At 38.9% G+C, this 26,850-nt stretch overlaps 2 protein-coding genes across 4 annotated transcripts in view; one reads left to right on the forward strand and one right to left on the reverse strand.

The window, feature by feature from the left end:
* MED12L (mediator complex subunit 12L) overlaps positions 1 to 26,850 on the reverse strand; it is a 359,000-nt gene that overhangs the window by 62,007 nt on the left and 270,143 nt on the right. Inside the window, 5 exon segments of the mRNA XM_023733846.1 lie at positions 1,546 to 1,677; positions 4,453 to 4,616; positions 5,984 to 6,127; positions 6,993 to 7,111; positions 12,000 to 12,147. Of these exon segments, the coding sequence (XP_023589614.1) occupies positions 1,546 to 1,677; positions 4,453 to 4,616; positions 5,984 to 6,127; positions 6,993 to 7,111; positions 12,000 to 12,147 (707 nt within the window).
* P2RY12 (purinergic receptor P2Y12) lies at positions 12,203 to 25,749 on the forward strand. Of its 3 annotated transcripts, XM_023733900.1 has the most exons (4): positions 12,203 to 12,402; positions 16,252 to 16,355; positions 21,268 to 21,434; positions 23,541 to 25,749. In XM_023733900.1, exon 4 carries the CDS (start codon positions 23,564 to 23,566, stop codon positions 24,578 to 24,580), a length of 1,017 nt encoding a protein of 338 aa, XP_023589668.1. In that variant the 5' UTR covers positions 12,203 to 12,402; positions 16,252 to 16,355; positions 21,268 to 21,434; positions 23,541 to 23,563; the 3' UTR covers positions 24,581 to 25,749. The 3 variants fall into 3 exon arrangements, with proteins under 3 accessions (XP_023589668.1, XP_023589667.1, XP_004379244.1); XM_023733899.1 differs by lacking the exon at positions 16,252 to 16,355 and having other exon boundaries at positions 21,025 to 21,434; XM_004379187.3 differs by lacking the exon at positions 16,252 to 16,355.

The raw sequence follows: 26,850 nt of genomic DNA on the forward strand, positions 1-26,850 counted from the left end.
CTGTATCAAAGCAGGTGTGGGTAGCAGGTGTTAAGATATGGAGAACAAAAGGCAACAGAGGGAGAGAGAGGTCCTGTTTTAAATAAAACTGTCAAGGAAGCAGAGACTAATGAAGTGAGGGAATGAGCATGCAAACAGCTGGAGAAGAATGTTTCAACTGAGGTTAACAGCAAACACAGAACACAGAATATCTTCTCTCAGGCTTATCTTAAAATTGTGATCGTAGCTAAACGCACATACATATTTGTAATAGGAGATTATAGTTACAGCAACAGGGAATTCAATGTGAATTCCAGACAAGGGAGTAAGAAGATACATATATTTATAAAAATAAAACTTCAGGACTTAAAAACTACAATGTTCCTTGAGCAATAAGACTGACAGGAACTGAATTTCATGACCTGATAATGACGGCATTTAAAATTTAAGATAGCAAGTCAGCCAACCGCAGAATGTGTAGTGTCTTCTTATGTCATCTACACTTTCCTCACGTAAAGAAATGTTAGGTAGTATTTAGCAAGTTAACCTTGAATCAAAATCTGGAACCCAAAGCCAAGTGTCCTTTTGCTTTTAATGCATGTAGAATTAACATCATACAATGAAGGAACCAGCCATTTAAAAAAAAAAAAATCATAAACAGTTGGAAAAGTGGTTTACTAAGAAGTACATTTGTTTTTATTTTTTTTAAAAAAAAGGAAACTGAGTAAATACAGTTTGCAAAAGTTGCACAAAAAGTTACTGAAGCTACAGAATCTTCTATGAGTTAATTGGAAAGAAAATATTTTGCAACTTCGTGATGCACAAAGAGTATTAAAGCTACCCAAACTGAGCACAAAATCTTAGCTCAAAAATTAGGGATGTCAAAGCCAAGTAAAACTCAAAAGGGCTGCCGCCATGGACCTTATATTAAGGTTTATAATTCAAACTGAAATTGAAATTTAAAATATAAAATGTACAAAATAGTCATCATTAATTCAGCATAACTTATTTAAAATGTACTATGTCTACAAAGGAGCCCTGGTGGCATAGTGGTTAAGCACTTGGCTGCTAACCAAAAGGTTGGTTTGAATCCACCAGCCACTCTGCAGGAGAAAGATGTGGTAGTCTGCTTCCATAAAGATTTACAGCCTTAGAAATCCCATGGGGCAGTTCTACCCTGTCCTATAGGGTCGCTATGGGTTAGCATTGACTCACTGGCAATGAGTTTGGTTTGGTATGTCTGTATAACTTACAGCCAACATAGAATCATAAAAAATAATTGTTTATTTGTTGAAGAAATAAAATTAATCAGAGTCGAATATTTTATTACCTAAAGTCAATCCACTTGAGGAAAAAAAACCCTATGATCGCATACTTATATTGTATATGGCCTATCTTTTATTGCCGCTATGTATTTTAATATTTATGGTTTAAACAAATCTTGAGTTATATTCAAATTACTGCCTGAAAGATATGAATTACAATGAACTTTCATTATTAAAAAGTATGACAATATTGGCTGGCATAATAATACTGTTTGTAGGCCACTGGTTTTCTTTTACCAACCTGAAGAGGTCTCCAAATTTACTTCTGAGGTGGCTACATGACACATAAAGATCATAGAGGTAGGCTAAGATGCATCTTTCAGGGGAAGAACATTCTGAGGGGTTGACAACATGCTTGACCACACCACACAACCTGAGAAGGAAAATACATGAAGAAATCAGGCATGCGTGTTCTAATACATCTATCATCATTTGAATCTTTTAGAATGAGACTATGTCCATGTTTTACTTGGGTAAGAAAAAAAGACAGCAGATGATTAAAACTAATCATTATAGCAAATAGCAAATAACTAAATATAGTACCAGTTTTCTATTTATGATATTGAACTGGTAGATATAAAAAAAACTTCAGAAATGCCATTAACAGTAAGAAATGGAAGGAGTTCAGAGGGTACGTATGAAGGACTGTATCAGTTAAGTTGCTGTGACTAGAGCACAAAAGGGGAGTTATAGTAGAGACCGGCCCTTCCGTACAAAGATTCACAAATTCGATGAGTTTGTCAAGATTCTCCAGTTCACTCCTTTGTAAGGAGCGATTCTGAGGAATCCATTTTCAAGAGCCTGAGCTGGTTCTGGCACAATCTTGACGAATTTATGGTTTGGGTTACATCCCCCTTGTTTATACAAACTAGAAACTAATTTATTTTATAGTTTATCTTATATGAAAACTTAAAATTCCTTAATTTTAGTGACATTCTCTGCCAACTCTTTCAATTCAGAAGTACATTACTACTCCAATTCTGTGCCTTTGTCTGCCAGCCAGAAGTATGGCCTCTTTGGAGGTCAACACAGAAGGAGACTCTAGTCCTGTATGTGAGTCTGATTCCACTGCCATCTTGTATTCTGTTACGGAGCCCAGCCACATGGTAGGGTCATAAATGATCCAGCTTACTGAGCTCTGCTTCACCCTTCTCGTTTAATAAAGAGTTCTCTGAGGCTCAGACAGGTGGAATGACTTGTCCAAAGGCAAGGAGTTAGTTCAGAGCAGACCCAAGATGAGAGTTTAGGCCTCCAGACTCCCAGGCAGAACTCTATTCTAGGGGAAGATGGAGGGTGGGAGAGCATATGGGATGTCAAGGCCAAGAAAGACATTAGAATTACCAGTGCAATAGGTGGAGGCCCAGAGACAGTGGCAAGCATGGCAATGTAGCATCCCAACCCCTGTGAAGTGACATTAACTCATGGGGGCCCCTGGAGGTGGATAATGGCTGTCAATTAGACAAGAGTGTCACACAGTTAAGAAGAAAAGTAGAGACTTCAACCTGTTGTTAACTATATAAACAAAAAATTCTCCTGATATAGCTGGTACAGCAAAGTATTGCTCTATGATTAAAATATTTATTAAGAGTTGCATAGTATAGCAGTCAACGTTTCCTCAACTGTTTTGACTTGCCAAAGGTAAGAAAAACATTTTACAGTGTGATCTGGTATACTGACTCATATAAGTACAAGAAAACTGAAATAACAGTTTTGGGAAAGACATTTATCTTTACTATGTATGATAAAGTAAAAATATATAACAAAGTTTATATCGATTATGATTTTACTAATATTTAATAGAACATAAATTTTAATGCCAAAATAAACGATACAGAAATCATGAAACTTATCTTGACCTAAACATACAATATAAAAACGAAACAAAAATACTTGTCACGGCCCACTGAATTTATTTCATGACTAACTAACGGGTTGCAATACACACTTTAAAAAATACAGTATAAATCAGAAAGCATGAATTAGATCACAGTCAGAAAAGCTTTTATCCCAATCTGTGAGATTTATTAGCTACCTGCCCCTGGGTATTTCACTTCACCAAACACTTCATTTCACAAACCTCAGTCTCAGTTTCTTGACCTGTAAAACTGAACTAAATATCCAAACCTTTCAGGGGAGTTGAATAATTCTACATTTCCTTAATTCTCAGATGTACCTTTTCTCACATGAGAGTTTCTGAAATATTTCAGATTTTCCTTTACAACCTATGTGTACGATCAATGTGGAAGCATTTCTATTTTCCTCAGAAAAGCTGCTGCTAAATGGATGTCATCTAGAATAAATTGGTTCTACATGCTAGATTACCAAAAAAAGGTACTGTGGAAATGAAGAACCTCAGAACTCTTTTGAGCCCAAGGAGGTGGGATGGAAGAAAAAATGTTTGTCTCTTCTTAAATAAAGCTCTGAGAAAGGGAGTCAGGCATATGTAAAAAGGAGCACAGTACAGGTTTTTGAGAGCCCATGATATTTCTTTGGTCCCCTTAACCTCAGTCTCTAATGGCAACGATATAAGGTAGTTACTTAGCCCAAATTCACAAGCAGTAAGAGAGTAAACCTTAGCCTACAAAATGCACAAAACAGAGCCGGGGAATCTAAGAGTCAAGGAAGTCATCTGTTCTAGATTAACTCTTGTCAAAAGTTAGCTTTAATTAATCCAAGAAATGAAACTGAAGTACCAAATCTCCAAAATGACAATGTGTGCAAAGACTACTTGGTGTTGGACTCCCAGATGTGAATACTGATAACTGAAATCACATGAACAAAGAAGCTGTCAACTATTCAGTATTCATAAGTCATGATGCTGGGTAGCAGAAATGGCAGAGTCTATGACTGACTAGACTTGTTCCCTTGAAAACCAGGGGGAGGGAAAGAAGGAAGGCAGAAAGGCAGGGAGGCCATGAGGAAGGGAAAAAGGGAGGCAGGAATCATACTCTATCAAAGAGAACATATTTTACATACTGTAACTTGCTTCTCTGATAAATGTTTTCTGGGAGAAGCATTCTTTAACTATGTTATATCCTGGGACTGAAACAAACACCAGTACCATATTTCTTTTAAAATTACCATGATATTTAATCACAAATTACACGTTCTAGGATTGGAAAACAGTAATGACGTGTTATATACCAACCCTTCGAACACCTGGGCTGTTTGATCGGGATTCAGGATCAGACAACTATGGTACCGCCTCAGCACAGCCACGATGCAGACGCACAGTCCCGTCGTGTAGCTTCCTGCCAGGCTGGAAGATTTCAGGAGCAGCTCGGCTTCCACAACGCTCAGTTCATTTAGTAGCTACAACATGAGACAAGACTGAATAAAAATGTAGGTTCCAAAACAAGTAAGAGAAAACACATACTCTACAAACCATGAACACACCCAGTCATTCTAATACTAAAGTCATGCGTTGCTTAACGTCCATGATACCTTCTGTGAAACAGGATGTTATGTGATTTGGACGTTATGTGAACACTATATTAAATACAGGCAGTCCCCAGGGTATGAACGTCTGACTTAGGGACAAATTGTACTTAAGGACAGACAGCCATAAGGCCTATTATATTAAAAATTTGAGTTAAGTATGTACAATGGTTCATAATAACAAATCCACATACTATTTTGTGACTTTCATGAAAACACTGCACAGTTTAGAAGTGTTTCAAGTGTTACATCTGCTATGTCCCATTCTCCAATCGAGATTTCTGAATTCTGTTATAACCTTATGGGGCCACAGATGTACATGCGGTCGGACATTGCCCGAACGGACGTTATGAGGTGCCTAACTACATTTGATCTCCTCTTACCCCGCCCCAAGTCCATATAGGTACATAACAGCAGTCTTACAAAACACAACCCAATGAATTTTATTTTTAATTCCTCACCAGTTTATAGAGGATTTTTTTTTTTTTTTTTTTTTCTGTCTAGACATCACAGTGCAATCAGGAAGTGCCTAACAATGAAAGAGTTACTGAAACTTTATGGTGGCCCAAAGCTCTGGGCTGGATATTTTCAGAGAAGAATACCCTCACTGCTCACTTTTTCTCCCCTTTTCCCTTCTTTTTAATAAAATGGAAAGTATTTATCATCATCTGCTTATTAATAACACAGCTAACTCCTCTAGCAGAAAAAGCAACAGAAAGTAAGTCTTATATCCATTCACTAATAACAGCAGACAATAAATAAACTCAAGCATGTGTATGATAAATATGAGAACAAATCAAATCCTAAGGCTCCTTTCTTTTGCTTTTAATCTAAAATATTTTATAGAGGCAAATAAACTCTCATTTTTCCCTAAATAACAAAACATACCCACAGAACCTCAAAACTCCCACATTTTAAATGGCTATTATGTATTTTAGCACCAATTAAAATTATTTAACTGAAAAAATATGAACAGAGCTGCGATTGAAAATGCGAGCTGAAGACTTGACGGGGAAAATGGAAACGCTACCCATTAACTGTACACACAGGTTATAAAGTGAAATCTGAAACTATAGCTGCTCACATGTCAAGAGGATGTTTAAATGTCTCAATTATTTAGAATGTACTGGGTGCTTCAGATAGTTAATGCATGAAGTTTGGCTATCTTAGTATTTTTACACTGCATAATGCCCAGTAGGTTTGCTTTCCCCAAAACTAGAGGAGTCTGGTTTCTCTGACACCTGTATTGCAAAGTCAATTAGTCCATTGATGTTCAGCGCCGGCTCCATGAGATCAAAGATTAGCTGAATATGGTGAGCCAAAGGGAGATGGTAGGATGTTCCGGACGCAAAGCTTGTGATCTGTTCCAGCACGTTGTTAGAGATCTGTGCAAAAAGGAAAATAACTATGAGGATGAATATTCTAAATAATTATCAACTTAGATTACTTTAATTTTTAATTAAGGCACTTGAATTTATATGCGATTCTGATCGGAAGAAAGTTAAGACATTTCTACATAAAGCAAGGCCGTGTAAAAATGGAAACAACTTCCTTACCACAACTGTAATTTGAAGAAACATGCCAAGTTTGTCATTAAGATCTAGACCGTGACTAACCTAAAGGTAGAACAACTATAAATATTAATTAATTCCCCCAAACACCTACTGGAATATCAATGGATTTGCCAAGCAAAACTGATTTGGTTTCTACTCAATTTCAGAGTATTTTATTTCCGTTATCAGCAGATTTTTCCCTCATCAGTAGCAATTAATATAAGACCAAGATGTAATAACACAGGTACTGAACTGGACAGTATTTGATATTGCTTATTACTATCATAAGGTAAAAATACTTGTTAGGTGCCATCAAGTCTATCTCAACTCATAGCGACCCCATGTGACATAGCAGAACTGCCACAAAGGGTTTTCTTGGCTGTAATCTTTACAGAAGCAGATCGCCAGCCCTTCGTCCCGCGGAGTCGCTGGGTGAGTTTCAACTGCCAACCTTTCGGTTAGCAGACTAGTGCTTAACTGTTTGCTCCATCAGGATTCCATGATAAATATTAATTCTTCTAAGGAAGGCAACTTGACACTTAAAAATGTACTACTCAAAAGTTTGGAATGCTTCCAAATATGTTTATAAAATATATTTACAAAACCAACTAAGGCTGAAGACATACATTGCATGAAAGAGATTTTTAAGGAAATATAAATATCCCAAATGCATGATAAAGCAGCTTCAAATGGCTACCTGAGATGTCACTTGATGCTGATCGAAATACGAAAGGAGCTGAAGCTTTGTGAACACAGTCTCCAGTGTTGGAAATGCTTCTTGTTTGTTCTTCCTGGCTTTTTGTCCTTCATCCCCACCTAATCAACAAAATGTAGATAATGCCATTTTTCATTGATGAAAAGCTCTTGACTTTTTTAACGGACACTTTTTATTGATGCACAACATATATAGCAAAAAGTACACAAACTCTAAGAGTTTCTACAAAGTGAACTCAGAAAATGAGACCCAGATCAGGAAAACCACACACAAGACGACCAAAGAAACCAAACCTGTTGCCAACCAGTCAATTCGGATGCAAACCGACCCAACATGACAGAGTAGAACTGCCCACAGCGTTTCCAAGGAGGGGGTGGTGGATCCGAACTGCCGACCTTTTTGGTTAGCAGCCAAGCTCTTAACCACGGAGACCCCCTTAAACCCTCTCTGTCACTTCTCTGTCTCCAGGGGGCCAAGATCCTGACTTCTAACAGCTTGGATTCATACTGCCCATTTTGGAACTTTATATAAATGGAATCATACAGTATGTACTTTTCAAGTGTGGCTTCTTTTACTCAACATTATGATTGTGAGATCAACCCATTTTGCTGTGTGTAATTTTAATTTGTTGATTCTTATTTATGTAGAGCATTCCAGTGTGTGAAGATACCCTCACTTTCTTATCCATTCTAGTGAGTAGTTTCTAGATTTGGGCTATTATGAAAAGTTCTTCTATGAACATTTCGAACTGACTTTTAAAATACCATAATATCAACAGTGACAGGGAAAAATCATCCAGCCTCACTTAGACATAATAGGAAACTTCACTGGCATCTTCTCAGGAGACTCAACCTTGATACTTTTCTCAAACAGTTAAATACGTGAAGGAAAGAAAAGAAACACAATTCCTAACTCTTTTAAGAATAGCGAAGAATTAAATTACACACATTGATGGGAAAGAGCTAGTTTTATCAATTTAGCATAAAGAAGTTTGGAGAAAATTACCATTAAAAAATATATTAAGCATTGCTTATTCCAGAGGGACTATCTTATTCTTAACAGTTCAAAGAATAAGATCCAAAATTAGATGAAATCCTGTTTTAAAATGTTTTTTTAACATTATTACTTAGAAAGTCAAATCTAAAAACACAAAGAAAAGGTTAGACTGCTTATTTCTAAGGTCATTTCCAACACTCTGCTTCTAAATAGTTAAAGCTGATGGAAGACAAGCATTCTACCACTCACATCATCTCATTTGGGAAAGTTCAGTTTCAGAGAACAAATGTCACTTTACAGATTTCTCTACTAAATACATAAGAAATGAATAGAGTGTCACCGAATTAAAAAGATATTTTGCTGAAGGCAAACGTAATGACTTTAGAAGATAACAGGAGAAGAAAGGAGACCTCCAGCAATGTGCAATTATAGCTTAGAGTTTAAAAAAACAGGCTATTGTGTTTTAATTTATTTTTAAAAAGTCAAAATAAAAAACAACCTTGATACCAAAGCCAAAGAGGCATCAGAATAAAAGAAGGCTGCGTAACGTAAGGTAGAGGATTGCGCTACTTCCATCAAGCAACACCAAATGCAGTGCAAGAGTAAGAATTAACAAGTTCATCAAACTTACTTCTTTTTCCACATCTATTCTCAAAGGTGCAAATTAGCCATGAAATTTTGCTTCCACTATAGCCGCTCACATGTCATGACTGTGTTTAAAATATCCAATTTTTTAATTTTTCATTTACTACGATCCAAGGCCAAAGAGCTTCTATCGACAGCCTTGTGTACGATGTGCTTTAAAAATGAAGTTAGTGTATTTATTCACTGCCCTTCCTGGGACCAAAACAAACAAATGAAACAGCTGACTTGAGGAAACAGAACCAGCATGAGAACCCATAAATGCATCTTCTTCCTTTTTGGGCGGGGGGTAAGTGGAGGTGTGGCCCGAACAGGCTCCATTTACCTACATAGAGCTAACTTCTTAAAGCCTCACCTAAAACATATTGTCATCATTCCAAAAACCAACTTCAAAGAAGAATGTAAGAAATGAGTGGTAGTTCTCCCTAGAATACATTAATTATATTTACATAAGTAACAATGCAGTCATAATACATAGATTTACTACATTTATTAATTTAAAATAGATATTATTGCTCTTTTGTGGCTTAATTTTGGTTATCTTTTTTTTTTTAATCAGAAGTTTTGTTTGGCCTTTTAGTGATTATTATAGTGAACTTCATTAACATTTTCAAAAGGCACGTCACTGACAACTACAAAGATGACTGAACTCGATTCCAACTTATAGCGACCCTATAGGACAGAGGAGAACTGCCCCACAGGGTTTCCAAGGAGTGGCTGGTGGATTCCAACTGTCGACCTTTTGACCTTTTGGTTAGCTGCCGACTTCTTAACCACTGCACCACCAGGGTTCCAAAAAAAAAAAAAAAGACTAATCAGTGCAAATTTAAAATGACAATTTTCAGCTGGAAATGTTATTTAAACTTGAGATTATAAATTCCCTAGTCAAGGTCTGGCTGATCTGAGAACACCTCTAACGGGTTCCCTAAAATTATATTTTTACGTGTTCTCAGAAATCAAATACATAACAACCAAGCTGTTTTCCTACCTTACCAGTCTTCCTCCTTGCTGAAAAAAGCAGGTAAATTTCCATTAATCTGAAGTACAGTTACCTAATTTCTGGTGACCATACTAGATTTTAAATAGTGATTTAAACTTAAGACTATCCACTAGAAGGCAGCTCACTGCTCCCAAACTAACATCTTTTCTGAGGATGCCTTTCCATGGTGCTGCTTCTAACTCCTGGTACCACAAAAAGCAGCCTGGAGTAACAATGGCGTTCTCGCCCTGAGTTCACAAGTGGGAACTGCCTAGCTCAGGGACTGGTACCAAGATAGGACAGACTCCAGTCTGGCCTTAAAAAGCTCTTTGTGACAGAAGGAAGCAGACTCGACAGAAAAGGATACCACACTGCCTTCCTCTCCTCTCCACACCCTTCAGCCTTCCCAAACCAAGAAATCCAAAGCATCTGGAAAGCCTCTCTAAAATTAATTTTGATAAAACATGTATTACTGAGCCACCTAAAGGAAACAGTGTTCAAGCTGTTTCCAAGTACACAAAAAGTAGGTTCAAATATTCTTTGCTAACTCGTTACAGGGCTTGACTGTCCTAAATTCAACCCATTTCCTCTTTGCTCTAAAGAAAGAGAAAACAGCTAAATAACAGATGGACAGTTTTCTTAGACAGAAGCAAATTCTTTTGCAAGCTCAATATGACAGGCCAACAAGAAGAGGGTTTCACTTCCCCTGCCACAACGCTTGGTTGTTTCCTAGTGGAGCCCGTATATTACAAAGTTCTTCACTGGGAGTGGAAGGAGGGTATCAGAAGGTGGTGTAAATCGTGTGAAGGTAACACTCCCATCGGGCACTAAAGTCTGTCAGCTCAGGAATCAGACACCCAGAAGACCATATTCAGACTGAAAAGCACGTTGCCCTTGTCCCATGTTTCTGCATGTGCACCTCTATTGCTTGGGAGGAAACAGAAGCTCTCTGCAATATTTATATGCGTACTTTTCTCTAGGAAAGATATAGTGCAGATAAGCTCTCATAAATTAATCCTGTTACAGCCTACAGACAGGATCCTCTGTGGAGAGGTTCATTAAAAAACTATTTTGTACTGAACAATGCAGTATGTTTCCTGGAGGTGGCTGATACCGTGTGTAGGAAGAATGCTGGATGCATAGGGTAAATACGAACTTTTATTTTTTTTATATTATTTAAGTACTAGAGAAATAAACACCAGTAGTGGTAGCGGGGCATATACGATAACATCATATCTTAAATCATACAATTGCCTAATGAAATAAACCTTGGAAAGAGTAATTAGGCAAATGTGAAGCGGAAAATTACAAAATTCAAATTATGCAATGTGGTGACATAATAGAAAGGCAAATGTTCACTGTAAAAACTATGTAAAAAGCCTGGGGAAAGAACAGTCCAAGTAAAGAAGGCAACATAGAGCAAATAACCCATTTTTGTTTTTTTGCTTGAAATAAGGTGGCCATACAGGTAGCCACCCCGACCTATTACGATTATTCTTCTCAACGATGGAAGATCAGTGACTACACTACCATAGTTCTCAATTAACTTGCAAATGTGAGTTCCCCAAAGCAAAGGTAAACTAAAAAGAAAAACCCAAATCCATTGGCAGCGAGTCGATTCCGACTCATAGTAACCCTATAGGACAGAGTAGAACTGCCCCATAGAGTTTCCAAGGAGCACCTGGTGGATTTGAACTGCCAACCCTTTGGTTAGCAGCCATAGCATTTAACCACTACGCCACCAGGGTTTCCACTCCTTGCTAAGAGGCCTTCATATTTCAAACAGGGGAAATTGTTATCCACTTTATGAAAGTGGATCTTGGCTTCCAACACCAAACCCACTGCCATCTAGTCGATTCCGGCTCACAGCAACCCCAGAGGACAGAGTAGAACTGCCCCATAGGGTTTCCAAGGAGTGGCTGGTGGATTCAAACTACCAACCTTTAGGTTAGTAGCCGTAGCACTTAGCCGCTGGGCCACCAGGGCTCCAAAAACAAACTATACGCTTGAAAAATGATTTTAAAAAAAAAATGGGAAATGGACCTCTTCTAAACTAAGGGTTTTCCAACTCATTCTTCAGTACTTCATTTATTGATACAGTACAAAATTTGGGAAGCATGAAAAAAGAAAAGGAATAAAAATTACCTACGTCTATCTACAGAGTATGCTATTTTCATACAGACATTACTATAACCGGAAACAAGGCCTTAAAACTTAAATGGCCACATAAGTGCTTATTCATGTGTGACTGTCACAGTCATTCAGGAGAGGAAACCCTCTGGTAACAGTGTCATACACCACTTTGGTGAAGGCTCTGCTCAGAGGGAAGACGCACGACATACAGTGGGAGCAAACGCAGGGAGGCTCTTTACCCCCGGTCTCTGTGGTGCTCTTCTTGTTTAGGATTTTCAGGATATCTCTGGTAATCTTCTTCAGCTGATGCCTCGCTTCGTCACGCTCTTTACCGACTCCATAGAGAAGGATTGTGCGCTGGTTACATTCGTGACTTGAAGATTCATCCTGGAAAAGAGAAGATGCATTCTGAAGCTCTTGTCTGCAGGGGTGGGGATGCATTTCCTGGCCATGAAATGCACTAACCACAGCATTGCCACGCTGGTTTGTGGTGCTGGCATTCTGTCCGCCTTTCAATTCACCTCAACCGCTGCTGGCAACACCCTTGCTTTTCCAGTTTGGAACTTGCTAAAGTAAAAAAAAAAAAGTGTCAACTGACCTGAAGTCTTAATAGAAGCATTTGATGTGGGCGTACCCTACATAGTAAGTTTTGGCTATTGAAAAACTTTTTTTTTTTTTAATGTTATGCGGTATTATTTCACATCAAGTAACATACCTAGTCATACTTTTCCCTTAAGGTAAATGTCATTTCTTTTAATAAGCTTGGTTTCGTGTGTGTGTATATATATATATGTAAATATATATATATAGCAATATTAAATATTGTATATTTTGAAAAAAAATTTTGTGAAGATCCTCAAGTAAGTATAAAAAGATATTCCATTGACTTGCAACAAGAGCGTGTGATGCATTTATACCTATTTCAAAATGACAACATAATAGACTGTAGGTATCACCAGGTGTGAGCTAAATAGTCGGAAATTCAAACATGTTCTGACACCACCACCCTCAACATGCCTGGCCCACAGACAGTGAATCCAAGCACTACTTTTTTTCCCCATACAAGAGAGGAAATTATTTAGTCACAGCATAACAGAAACGTGTACATACTGTTGAACACATTCCTCAGTCAACGTTAAGTAGTCCAGGAAGCGTTCTCTCTCTTAAGCCTGGTTTTAAATTTTTATATCTAAATGTCTCTTTCAGACGTTATATAGTCTTCGGTTTTCTTGGTAAAATTTCCAGCTCTGTCCTTCGGTACAAGTCCTTTTTACACTCTTTGTACATCTTTTCTCATGCTAAGCACTTACCCTTCCTAGAAGCATTTTATCCTAAGGCGCTTACATGAGAAAAGAACTCTTCCCAAGCAAAACAAACTGTATGAATAAGTAGCAGTAGCTACCACAAAGAGCAAAAACCTTCAGACTTGGGGAACGTCAGTGTTTAATTTGGAGCACTCCACACGCACACTCTCTCAAAGCAGCATTTTGCTTCTGCCTTCTTGAAACAGAAGCCTGTTTTTTCTCTCCGACACTTTCCTGTCCATCCCTATCTTTTTTGTTAGTCTGTCTTTCACACATACTTGCATTCAGGACACCACTTCCCATTGCACTGCTTCCTTTTTTAAAATTATACTCTACCTGAAATACACATTTGTATGCCCTGCCAGTCAATCTTACTCCCCTGCCCCAAACAATGCTTAATGTTTCAGAGGCATTCAGATTTTCATCCTAGGGGGAAAAAAAAGGATATTTTCCCTGAGAAGTTTCCCCAGAAGCTGTTCTTATTTAATATCCTGAGCATCCCATAATGAATCAGAACCAGCTGCCATCAGGTTGACTACCACTCATGGCCACCCCATGTGTGAGAGTAGAATTGTGCTCCATAGGGTTTTCAATGGTTGTCTTTTCTTCAGAAGTAGATTGCCCGACTTTTCTTCCAAGGTGCTTCTGGGGAGACTTGGACCTCCAACCTTTCGGTTGGCAGCTGAGCACGTCAACAGTTTGTACCACCCAGGGACTCCTGAGTATCCCAACCTCCACCAAATTCTCACGAGAAAGACCTAACCACAGGAAGAAGTCCACACACAGGCTAATGATTCCTGTACTTGGCTGCACATCTGAATGACGTGAGCTGCTCGTTCACCTCCAATTTCGGTTGTTGTTACAAAGCATTACCGAGGTAGTTTTCTTTTTGTCTGGCAGGATGTGTACATAGGAGCCCTTTGAACAGAACCAGAGGGCACTGAGAGAACCGTACAAAACTCAGGCAGTGCCAGTTGTGGATATGGCAGTTACTTCCAGTAAAAATCCGTTGCTGTTGAGTCGATTCCGACTCATAGCGACCCTGTAGGACAGAGTAGAACTGCCCCATAGGGTTTCCAAGGAGTGGCTGGTGATTCGAACTGCCGACCTTTTGGTTAGCAGCAGAGCTCTTACTTCTGTGTGAGGGGTGATGTTTGTAGAGTATCAACTCAGGGCAAGACAATGTGCTAGGAAATCTGAGAAAATACAAGGATGAACGTCCCCTGTCCTCATGGAGCTCAGATTTAGTGTCATAAAAGTATTCGAAGAGCTAGTGGTGTTGTTAGCTGCTGCAGAGTCCGTGCACGACTCACGGCCAGTCCACACACCACTGGGATCCACAGGGTTTTCATAGGTAATTTTCAGGAACAGATTGCCAGGCCTTTCTTCCTAGTCTGTCTTAATCTGGAAGCCCCCCTGAAACCTGTTCAGCTTCACAGCAGCACGCAAACCACCACTGACAGACAGGTGGTAGCTGCGCATGAGGTGCTTTGGCCAGGAGTCAAACCCGGGTCTCTCGCATGGGAGGTGAGAATTGTATCCCTGTGCCACCACTGCCCTCATCTGCACAGCTAAGAGAAGGGATGGTGAGGGAAGGTGTGCTGGAAAATATCCAGGTGTTCATCACAGCAACCCAGGACAACTATGACCTCACAGTTACTGGAGACAGTGTGCCAGTAACAGCCCAAGCTTGGGAGTAAGAGAGCTGTGAGTGGCTCCCAGGTCGGCTGCTTGCTAACTCTGTGATCCTTGATAATGAGCCTCTCTGAGTCTCAGATTCTGTCTCTGAAAAATGGAAGAACACCTCTTTCCCTGTAACGTTTTCGTGAGACTAACTGAGCTGAAGTGTGTACAATGCTTAGGAGAGTCCCAGGCACAGCCTCACTGCTGCTAACTCATATTTCTAGACTTCCACTCCTCTCTGTGTACACATCCCATGCCTACTCTGTACTCGATGACTCAGAATTTCCCAAAAGCCCTGGAATAGCCTTCCTTTTGCTGCCGCTCCTTCAGCTACCTACAACACTCTCACCCACCTCCATTTCACTTATTGAAATGCGAGGTACAATTTCACAGTACAGGTCTCTCACTTTGTCACCCTGGCTTAGTGAAAATCCCCACCAGAGAAGAAGCAGGGTTGGGGAGAGCGTCTGGGCAACACTTATCACAGTGAGATTCACTTCTCTCCCCCCGTATTTGTTTAATGCCTGCCTTCCCCACTGACCACGTGTTCTGAGAGGGAAGAACTCTCATCTCTTCTGTTCATGTCAATATTCTCCTTCCTTGGCACCAAGGAGCCACTGAATATTTGTTTAATACACTAAATACTGGCTAAACAAGTGAGCCGATGAACAAACATGGCTAAAGGAACAGAGCAGGGATGGAAATAAGAATAAAATGTAGATTTGTAGGAAACTTAACCTGATAATTACGTGCCGGGAGAACTGAAGGGGAGAAATGAGAGGCAGATAGTAAGTTTGAGCAAAAATGTTCATAGGAGCTGCACTAGGTTTGAGAGGTAAAGTGAAAAATAAGCAAAATGAAGGGGTATCTGAAGGAAGTTAGGAAAGGACCAAGCATCTGAGTGAATGTGCATCTCGCTGGATTTCCAAATGGACTCACGAGAGAAAATCTGTTACTAAAAAGGGCAGGTCTGAGGACTGATGAATTCGCCTTAAATGCAAGAATCTAAAGGGGTAGGTGAACATGCAATATAAATTCTAGTAGGTGGTTTGAAGTGGGGACCAAGGCAGAGATGAAAGCTCGGGGTTACAGGTGCTATGTTAAGTCACGGGAGGGGTACAAAGCTCCCCATATTCTCTTGAGGGGAGAAGAGCAAGGAGAACTGAGATAGTGGGGAGGGTAAATAAGCCACAATTAATAAGAAGACCTGTGTCACAGTGTCGAAGAAGTCGGGGAAAGGGCCACTGGCAGCGTCAGTGTGGTTAGGAAGTCACAATGGATGAGCTTCTCTCTGACTTGTTTGTTAAAAATCCACGGAAAAGGAAGTTCCTCTAATGTGGAAGGGGCAGGACAGAAAACGAGGAGTTGAAGTAAGAGTAGATTATGAAATGAGGAAGGCTAGGGAAGTTACCCACATTAACTAGTAGTTGGGCACGGAGAACGACAGCTTGAGAGGGAAGAGAAAGTTTTATTAGGATAACCGATGTCAAACTCTTATTTCAAGGGTGAAATAAAAGAGTCCCCAAAAAGGAAATCAAAGACTGGAGAACAGGTAACTGATAATCAAGACTGGAGAACAGGTAACTGATAATCAAGACTGGAGAACAGGTAACTGATAATCAAGACAGGAGATGATGGTCTTTTGCCTGGATTAACTTGGAAAGGGAGAAAGGGGCATCTTTCTACTTATGCATAAGAAAATTGGTAAAAATACAGAGAAATTTGGGGGTGAAGTAGTGAAGAACTTGAAGAAGTTTCTGTCACTTCATTGGTCCTGACATGCTCAGGCCAGAAGCAAAGTCATAAGTTGATTGTGAGGAGACAGAATTAAAAAGCAAGAGCAGCAAGCAGTTAACTGGGAAAGAATCATTGGTCAACCTCTGTATGTGGTGTGGAGACAGTATTTGTTGCTTGCACTTAATGCTTTTAGGGAAACCAGGACAGCTGTTACTGTATTATTCTATTCAAAGAAAAAAGGCAGACACCTCTTAAAAGCTACTGTTTTTCCACGGCCTGAAAGATTTGTTTATGCCAGTTTTTTGTACAAATCTTCAAACAGCAATTTATACTAAGCGAGAATAAAGTCAATGGAGCCCTGGTGGCGCAGTGGTTGAGAACTACGGCTGGTAACCAAAAGGTCGGCAGTTCAAATCCACCAGCTGCTCCATGGAAACCCTATGGGGCAGTTCTACTCTGCTTATAGGGTCGCTACGAGTTGGAATAAACCAAGCAGCAACGGGTTTGGTAACAGAGAATAAAGTCCACCTAAGAAAATGGAACAAATTATTTCCGAATGCACCTATGATTTCCACTCTTTCAACTATGTATTAAGGCACACCCAAGTTGCATAACTGTAAGTTATATTAAGGATCTGAGATCAGCATCAAAGAATCACTCTAATGTTAATTCCCTAAAGGACACACTTTTGGGGCAGGCGCAGAATCGGCTGGAGCGTATATAGAAGTACTGCTACACCTTTTATGCTAGCCTGCTGTTCCTCTTGGGTTGATCCGGTCACCTGCCCTGTAAATTGAGCTCTGAAAATCTCACCCTCCAAATCAATTACTTCCTTTTTCCAGGTATTATCCCATATTCACAAAAATTGGATTTATCAAGAAAATAAGAGGATACAGGTTCAAAACACCCAGGGCAGGCTTGTCGCATGGCAAGAATTAAAGTATGTCTCTTGAGTCAAATATCCCTAGAAATAGGGTAAATTGAATTGAGGTCTGCCCTAACTCATCTTTATTTCTTTAAAAATAGTGATGAGAAACGTTGCTAAGATGGGTGCATGCATTCACAAAGATGTGATGATCCTGGCGAGGTTATAAGAGTTGCGTGTCCTCCTTCCACCTTATCGTGTTTTCGAATATTTCTACAGTGATCCAATAATCACATTTTTTTAAATGAGTAAATTAATATTCTTCTTAAAGGGAGGAAAAAAAGAATTCCACTCCAAATGTGCTTCCTTTTCTTATGAAAAATAGATGAAGTAGACATAATTGCCCTTCTGATAAAACCAAATTATAGTATATTCATACTTCCCCACACTCTTTAATTTTGTCTGTTTAATAATTCAAATGCAAACCCGGAATACATCAGGAAGTAAACTGCACACAGCATCCTATTTCATCTTCAGGAAATGTAGGAAAAATCTGTTTACAAGAGCAATGAATTTAGCTAAAATTTTTATTTTAGTTAATCTACTAAAATAAAGAACACTTAAAAGATGCCTTCAAACATTATTTCTTTCAGTTGGATTACTCAATATGCCAGAATATTATGTTTATAATAAAATAACTTCAAATAAATGTTACCTCAGAAATGCACCTTTAGCTGGGGTGAAGCAATGGGGGGGGGGGGGCGTGAAAAGGGTGTTAAAGGACCGAGGAAATTAGTAGCTTCTTCTCATTAGTAACCACTACTGAACTGGAGCAATTTTTCTTTAAATCAAGAAAATAGGAGACTTACTTCATTAGATTTGTATAGGAAATCTTTGTTCTACAGTAGATTATAGTCTACAATACAGCTGAAATGAGACTTGTATCAAACAAACATGGTGCATCCTAGGGGTGTAATGGGTATCAAGGGGTTAACTATATGTACTAGTCCTCTACTTTCAAGCAAAATACTCAAGACAGGAATGATAAGAAACTGGATCACCAGAGATAGCATTCTCTTTTGCTAAAATACAACAATGACCAAGACTCCTTACTTCTAGAATCTGTTTACTAGCTAACCTAAATTTCCATACTCTGACCAGTAAAGCTAAGCACTGCTTCAGAACTCACGCACTCGATCAAAACATTCATTAATGTCACCAAGGCCACATTTAGAATCATAAAACTTAAGAACTAAAATAGCCTAAGAGCTAGCTGATTCTCTTAATTATAGCTCCTTCCTTCTGCTCAATGACAGCTCCACAAGAACCACAAAGACCTACCATTGGAGAGAAAGACCCTCTCTGCTCAGAGTAATCCCATTCGAAGGGAATATTCTCAGAGAAGCAAACTACCTTGAGTAGACTTGGTAAAATAAATAAGCCAATTAAACCACCTGGACTATATGCTAATTCATTTTTCTAAGCCATCTCAATCATAGAAAACAACCAAATCAATCAAAGCTAGTTCTGTTCCCCATAGTAATATTACAACTACGCATATTTGTTGTTGTAATCACTTATAACTACCAAGAGGTTAAAGTGCACAATTTGCTCTACTTCTATTCATCTACATATAGAATAATCATATAGAAGATAATATGCTTTTGTAATGGGAGACACTTGTCGATTTTTAGTCACTTTCAGGGTAAAGTGGTATAAATGGGTAACTGGCAGCCACCCTCTAATGAAAAAATATTGTCAGAAATGGTTCTCAAATAGGTGTGGTTGTGAGTTAAAATTAGAAGACAGAACTATAGGTTTCATTTTATCCCCCAAATTCCCATTTAGAGTCTACTAGGAATTTGGAAATACACATTCTCGATAAGGTAGTATGATTTAAGTATCCTAAATTAACTATCCATTAATATGGCATATCAAGTATTGAAAATAGTCACCATTCTTCTTTCACAAGCCTTTTTCATCTGAAGGTCTTAGAAACACTTCTTTAGAGTTTATGATATCATGTAAAGGCAAGTATCATTCATTTTATTGACAGAAATGCAAACATTCCACACATGATATCCAGCTCTCACTCCTGGGGGAGCATGATCAGGGCCACCCCTGGGAAGAAGCCAGTCCATCCATTCTCCATGGCCTCGGTGTGAGGTGGGGATGGGGCAGGGATCGGGAGGTAAGTGAGACGGAAAAGATTTGAAGGAACATGGTGGTTACAATGCAGGTGCTGGGACCAGAGAGCATGGGTTGGAATGGGGTTTCCAATTAACAGTATGTCCTTGGGAAAGTTACTTCATTGATCTGCCCCTCAGTTTCCATCATCCAAAGAATGGGGATAATATGAGCACTTGCTTCAGAAAGCAGGTGAGATAATAAAGTGAGTTAATACATGACATGTAAGAAATCAAATGTTGGCTATTATTACTCAGAAGTGCACATAGCATATACATTCTTTCAAAAAGGATAATTTAGTGCCTCCAAACCAACAAACCAACAAATCAGAAAAGTTGACTGCCATATTGAATTTGAAAATAACTGAAGAAAACCTACTTTCCAAGGGTTTAATACCAAACTGGCACCTCTAGAAGGCCAACAAATGGGGGTTATTACGAAACCTAAATTACCAACTAAATGACTGGACTTCATAGCTTAACTTCAAATTCTTAATGCCAACAAATTCCCGTGTTTGTTTAAATCAGTTGTTCTCATGCATTAGTATGCATGAGAATGGCCTGTAGGCTCATTATAATGCAGATGCAAGGACTCCTCCCAAAGATCCTGATTCACTGGGGCTGAGCTGAGGCCCAAGAGTGTGCATTTTTAGCAAGTGTCCAGGTCAGGCTGAGGCACTGCTCTGCACTTTGTGAATCATCATTAAAGATATTTAACATATGCAGAGACATAAAAAACAAAACATACGCAAAAAACTCAGAAGAAATAATAACCGAAACGTGTTCATGGCAAAGACACGTACCCAAGTCATTTACTTACAACAAGAGGACATTAGAGTTAGAAAACAGTGTGTGTGTGCACACAGTATTTATATGCATAATAGCAAAAAGTTTTTCCTTCCAACTACTGTATATTCCTACTATCTCCTTTCCCCTTTTCCTTTAAAGATTAAAGAACTGTACGTATTACTGATACAAGCATGCCTTAGTTTAATGATGTATGACTCCCAAAAACCTCAGGCTAGGGAAAAAGAAACAAAAAAGTAATAATTTGTTTATATTTCAATTCTATTCAAGAAAAGCATTAAGCACACTTCATATACTAACCCTGACAACGCAAGAAATACAACTTTTTCTGTCCTAATGTAATTTTGTAATCTGATCATTTATAATGGGAGGAAACTGTTTCATCTACAAAGGAATTGCTCAAACACAGATATATAATCATGACATTAACAACCAAGGAAAAAACCAAAGGCAAGAGACAATGTCTCTAACAGGCACACATTTCCAGTTAATGCAATTACTATTTAAAAGGTAATAATACATCACCCACTGTTGAGCAAAATATGTTTTCAGGTTAATAATCATCTGCAAAAATCAAGCTTGCAACCCTCCCCAAGAAGCAGACCTCCATGACTTGATCTCAGTCAACTTGGACTTAGTACTTATTTGCATGGAAAATAACCAAAGAAAAAAAACCTCACAGGGTTATAAAGCATCAGCTCTATGGCAGCCTTCCGTAAAAAGCCTCAGGATTTCAAATTGCTTTTAAAGAGATGACTTCTCACCCATCCACGACCCACGTTTCCCGGGGAAATAAAAGCAGAAGTTCTCAAAGGGGCCAGACAGAAGTACAAAGTGTCTGCACAGCTTTGACGCCACAGTGTTTCAAGGTATGTACCCTCTGATTGTGAAGCCTCTTCCACTCTCTTTCCCTCTCTCTCTCTAGAATACTCAAGACTTTACTGATGAAAGCCCACCGAGTTCTCTACCGTAAAGAGTTTTGACAACTAAACCAAGAAAAGTAAAGGAAAATACCAGCTGCCACTCTGCAGGTGACATTAATTACCAATTACGGGATACATTCAAAGCCTCCAGGATACACAGACGAACCAGGTAACTTTGTATCTAGAAGTAATAGACCAGTATGTTTTTACACTATAATGTGTGTCGAAGCTTCCTTCCAAGTTTTTTTTTCTTTAAAAATGGAAAACTTTTCATAACAATATCAATGCAAGCATGTATTTGAAATAAAAATTAAAATACAAGCCACATTAATGGTTAAAAACAACCATTAAGTTCTTCATTAAAAAAATAATTATAAAGAGCACAGAAATAAAATACAAGCAGTGTCTTACTTAACCTACCTCAAGAGTGTAAAATGAGATTTAAATCTAGATAGAGGGAGTTGAAGTTTTCAATGTCCAGAATACTTGTGAAGTAAGTTACCGTTTCCTCCAAATGAACAGCCTCAGAGCAGAATTTCCAAAACTACCAAAGAATGCACAACCCGGAACAAACAGCAGTAGCAAGGAGGTATAAAATTAGTGATTTTGTATCAACAGAATATTTATTTTGCTTTGTTTAAAAAAAAAAAAAAACTCAGGTGGGGCAGTGTGGAAAATTGAAGCCATGCTTGACAACAGGATTCTCGTTTTACATTAATAATTAAAGGATGGAAAAAAAAATTCCATTGGTATTTTGCGGAATTTAGTGCCACCTTTATTCATTATGGAGCCCTGGTGGCGCAGTGGTTAAAGCACTCGGCTGCTAACAGAAATGTCGGCAGTTCGAACCCACCAGCTGCTCCAAGGGAAAAAGATGTGGCAATCTGCTTCTGTAAAGATGACAGCCTTGGAAACACTATGGGGCAGTTCTACTTGAAGGCGCACACATACATACACACTATCTGTGTCATATTTAAATCTTCTACATGAAGTTACTAATTTTTTTACTATTTTTTAAATTTAGTTATTTGTACCATCAACATTACTGCATCTGATAATTTGGAATATTTTATGTAAAATTAATTTCATTTGTCCTTGAAATAAAGATGAAAAATTTGATTTCAAATTTCAAAACTCAGATACCAGATGATATATTCAAGATGACTTTTAGTTTTCTTTCTAGCTGCCTGTTTTGGTAATATCCGAGAAAACCAGACAAGGACATGGCTTTGCTGTTGTATTTTAGCTACAATTACACTCCAGAAACCTAGAAAGGATATCCCCCGCTGTCTTGAGGAATGCCAGCTGATTTCTTTTATTGTGCTAAAATTAGACTTAACGATATTTCATAAAATGTAGAAATATACTGCACACTGTAGGGAATGAGACAGCCACAGGTTAAAATACTTGCAGCTAAAAAATGACCCTGTGAAGCTGATTTATGAAGGGTGACTGAGCAAAACAGAGGCAGGAACATCTTCCAACTATGAAGAAAAGTATTTTTTAGTCAGCATTTCATTTATTTAACAATAAACTTACCAACGTTGATTTGACACCAATTTCCTTCCACTTTTTATTTTAAAATTCTGAAAGGCAGTTGTCAGTCTTTTTTCCTAGGAAGCCTTTAACGGCACTAGAATAAATGGACGCTAGGGACAAGGACGGTGTAGGGAACCTGAGTGGACAGAACAAAACACTTTAAAGGTATGGAAATGAAGGTGGAGAAGGTTAAAACACAGTCCCGAACGTTTTCCTCTGGCATCGATACATAAATGCAGGTGGGCTTTCACCTGAGGTTAAAAACGTGCTATGAGAGGCAAGCCATCAACCAATAACAAGAATTACAAAGCAGCCATACCTTCCTATACTGTACCTCAGACCACTATGCTTTGCTTGAGGTGGAATATTTGCTAAGATGAAATATTTTGAGATTCGATTTTCTGTGCTCCTACTAACTGCCACACGATGACCAGAAACAGCAATTTTTAGAGAAAGTGGAGCCCTGGTGGCACAGTGGTTAAGAGCTATGACTGCTAACTAAAAGGTCAGCAGTTCAAATCCACCAGCCACATCTTGGAAACCCTATACGACAGTTCTACTCTGTGTTATAGGGTCGCTGTGAGCCGGACTCAACTTGATGGCAATGGGTTTGTTTTTTGGGTTTTTTTTTGTTTTTTTTTGAGGAGGGGTGTGAGGAGTGTCCAAAAAATTTACATATGGCGAGAACAGCAGAATCAGCTACCTGACAATAACCACCCCCCTCCTCCTTCTCTAGGAAGCAAAAAAGAAACGGAAGCCATGGACAACCTCACCACTGCGGCCGGGAACGGCAGTGTCTGCACCAGAAATTACAAAATCAACCAGGTCCTCTTCCCGCTGCTCTATACTGTCCTGTTTTTCATTGGACTCATCACAAACAGCCTGGCAATGAGGATTTTCTTTCAAATCCGCAGTAAATCCAACTTCATTATTTTTCTTAAGAACACAGTCATTTCCGATCTTCTCATGATTCTAACTTTTCCATTCAAAATCCTGAGTGATGCTGAACTGGGGACAGGGTCGCTGAGGGCCTTCGTGTGCCAAGTTACCTCCGTCATATTTTATTTCACGATGTACATCAGTATCTCATTCCTGGGACTGATAACTATCGACCGCTACCAGAAGACCACCAGGCCATTTAAAACATTCAAACCCAACAATCTCTTGGGGGCCAAGGTTCTTTCTGCTGTCATCTGGGTGTTCATGTTCTTAATCTCTCTGCCCAACATGATCCTCACCAACAAGAAGCCGAGAGAGAACGTGAAGAAATGCTCTTTCCTCAAATCGGAGTTTGGCCTGGTCTGGCATGAAATAGTCAATTACATCTGTCAAGTCATTTTCTGGATTAATTTTTTAATTATCATTGTATGCTACACGCTCATCACAAAAGAACTATACAGGTCATACATCAGAACAAGGGGGGTGGGCAAAGTTCCCAAGAAAAAGGTGAACGTCAAAGTTTTCATTATCATTGCTGTGTTTTTTATTTGTTTCGTGCCTTTCCATTTTGCCCGAATTCCTTACACCCTCAGCCAAACCCGTGATGTCTTTGACTGTACTGCTGAGAATACCCTGTTCTATGTGAAAGAGAGCATGCTGTGGCTAACTTCCTTAAACGCGTGCCTGGATCCCTTCATCTACTTTTTCCTTTGCAAGTCCTTCAAAAACTCCTTGATGAGTATGTTGAAGTGCTCCAATTCGGTAACATCTCCAGCCCAAGAGAAGAGGAAAAACGGGCAGGATGGTGGTACCCCATTCGTAGAAACTCCAATGTGAACACGTAAACTGAGGAAACATTTCACTCTGTCAGTGTTTGGAACTCCCAAATGGAAAGCACTATACAAAATGATTAACGCTGATTAAGAAGTGACTGAGTTAACAGCAAAGACTCTTGAAACAATAAGTCGAAGATCGCAAATGTAATTTTCATTTCCTTTTCCAGTAGAAAAGCTATCTTAAATTGTAGAAAAGTGACCAACATGCAGCTGTGTAGAAGAACAAATTGTATCCAACTGCCATCCTGCGTGCAAAACTACACAGAATTTATGATTTGCGGGGAGGGTGTCGATAAAATATTGACTATGGTTCTTTAAATACATTTCTGATCATAATCCTATTTTTTTTAAGACTCAACTAAGAAACAATGATCAATCTGATATAATCCTTAGACAAATAATTACACATCCTATTCTTAGTTCCTTAATGAAATGCTGACCTACTGTGATACTTATTACAGAAACGTAGGTAAATGGAATCCAAAGCCAAAGAATGACTGCTAACTTTTAATTACCAGTAAAATCCTGTTGTTGTTAGGTGCCGCTGAGTTGATTTCCTACTTACAGCGACCCCATGTGACACAGCAGAACTGCCCCCATAGGGCTTCTTAGACTGTGATCTTTATAGGAGCAGATTGTCAGGACTTTCTCCCACAGAGCCACTGATGGGTTTGAACCGCTAATCTTTCAGTTAGCAGCCAAGCACTTAACTCTTGTGCCACCAGGGCTTGGGACTTAAACTAACTGGCATAGTTTTTTACTGGACTGAGTTTTTTACATGTTCATTAACAAGACAGAGGTTTCAAGAACACCTTTCCAGTAAAGACAGCAGAAATAGCAAAAGGAGTCACTAAAATAAGGACACTTATTTTTATGATATTCTAATACTAAAAATTCTGACTATTTCCTTAACACTGGTGAAACTGGTTTTAGTACTACTTTGACAACTTTAGTGGCTACAACACCATTATTGACATTTACCTTTATTAACTGGCTTCAAGAAAATACCTGCTACTTAGGTCAGTGAACATTTCCCTTAGCGAGAAAAATGACTTAAATATGATTATGCAGTAACACAGCATAACTTTTAAGAGGAAAGCAATTCAAGTGTTTGGAACTGCCTGTTTGTATGTATGCATGTATAACATGAAAAATTTACATTAAACTCTAAATCACACTTCGTTGGAATTTCTTTGTTCAAAGATACGGTGAACCCATGAGAGCTGGAACTCGATGGGACTGCCTTGATTTTCTGGGTTTCGCGAGTTTTCTGCCTTTGACAGGGTGCAGTCTTACCACTTTTCTATCTCTCCTTTTAGTGGACAATATTTGAGTTTTCCTTCTCCCACAAGTGTCCACCTTACAGAGGTTCCAGCATTCACAGGTTTTACTGCGTTGGATAGCATGACTCTCTTCCCTATACACTCCGACCTCAAATGCATTTAAGAAAGCACAGCTGCCAACACTGTTTTATTACACGCTACTGTGCAAAGTCTCTTCTGAAGCTGACAACTCGCATCAAGAAGTTCACATGCAAATAAAATAGATCAGACTTACAACATGTAGTCTGATTCCACACAAACCACACTCTGTATTTTCAATATAAGCAAAATATATAACACGCTTGGAATTTGATAGCATTGATCTCCATTATTTATGATCCTCAGAGGTGACACTCCAACAGAAGACATAGATACTAAATCTAAATATAATGCCAGCAGAAATAAAAAGCGTGAGTTGTAGTATAAAGATATTCACCAAACCTCAATAATAATCTCATCCAAACCCTCCACCACAACTTCTGCTGAGCTGAATTTCAGTACAAAGCTGAACTCCTTTAACTGTCTAAATGGTGTATCTATCCCCTTGCCACTGCTGTGAGCAAGCACCTTACGTCGGTGGAGATGCACACAGAAATCCACACTGAAAAGATGCACATTCTACGTACTGCCTGGAAAAAGAGCATCAGCCTCTGCTGCCACGTAGACTAACAGAGTTAACTGCAATGTCTTATGCACAAGTGCGCCTGTTCTGTAAGAAGAGCAGGATAGTTCAGCTGGAAGAAAAACTAGAGATCAACTAATCGAACTTTCTGACTTCACATCTGAGAAAAAGCAAGGGCAGATTGACCTTCAACCGGTCCAAGTCAAGGGTAGAAAATGGATTAAAACTAACATCACAGGTGTTGGGGGACTGAAGGGTGGGCCAAGGTTTTCTTTGATGCAAAGGGCCAGATTTCCTCAATAATCTGTCTTTTTAGACTAAATTAAT

The sequence above is a fragment of the Trichechus manatus genome, unplaced genomic scaffold (assembly GCF_000243295.1).
Source record: "Trichechus manatus latirostris isolate Lorelei unplaced genomic scaffold, TriManLat1.0 scaffold00062, whole genome shotgun sequence".
Classification (NCBI taxonomy): domain Eukaryota; kingdom Metazoa; phylum Chordata; class Mammalia; order Sirenia; family Trichechidae; genus Trichechus; species Trichechus manatus.

Bases quoted from the DNA above. Each gene is read 5' to 3' on its own strand.
- P2RY12 (XM_023733900.1), top strand. From the start codon at position 23,564: ATGGACAACCTCACCACTGCGGCCGGGAACGGCAGTGTCTGCACCAGA.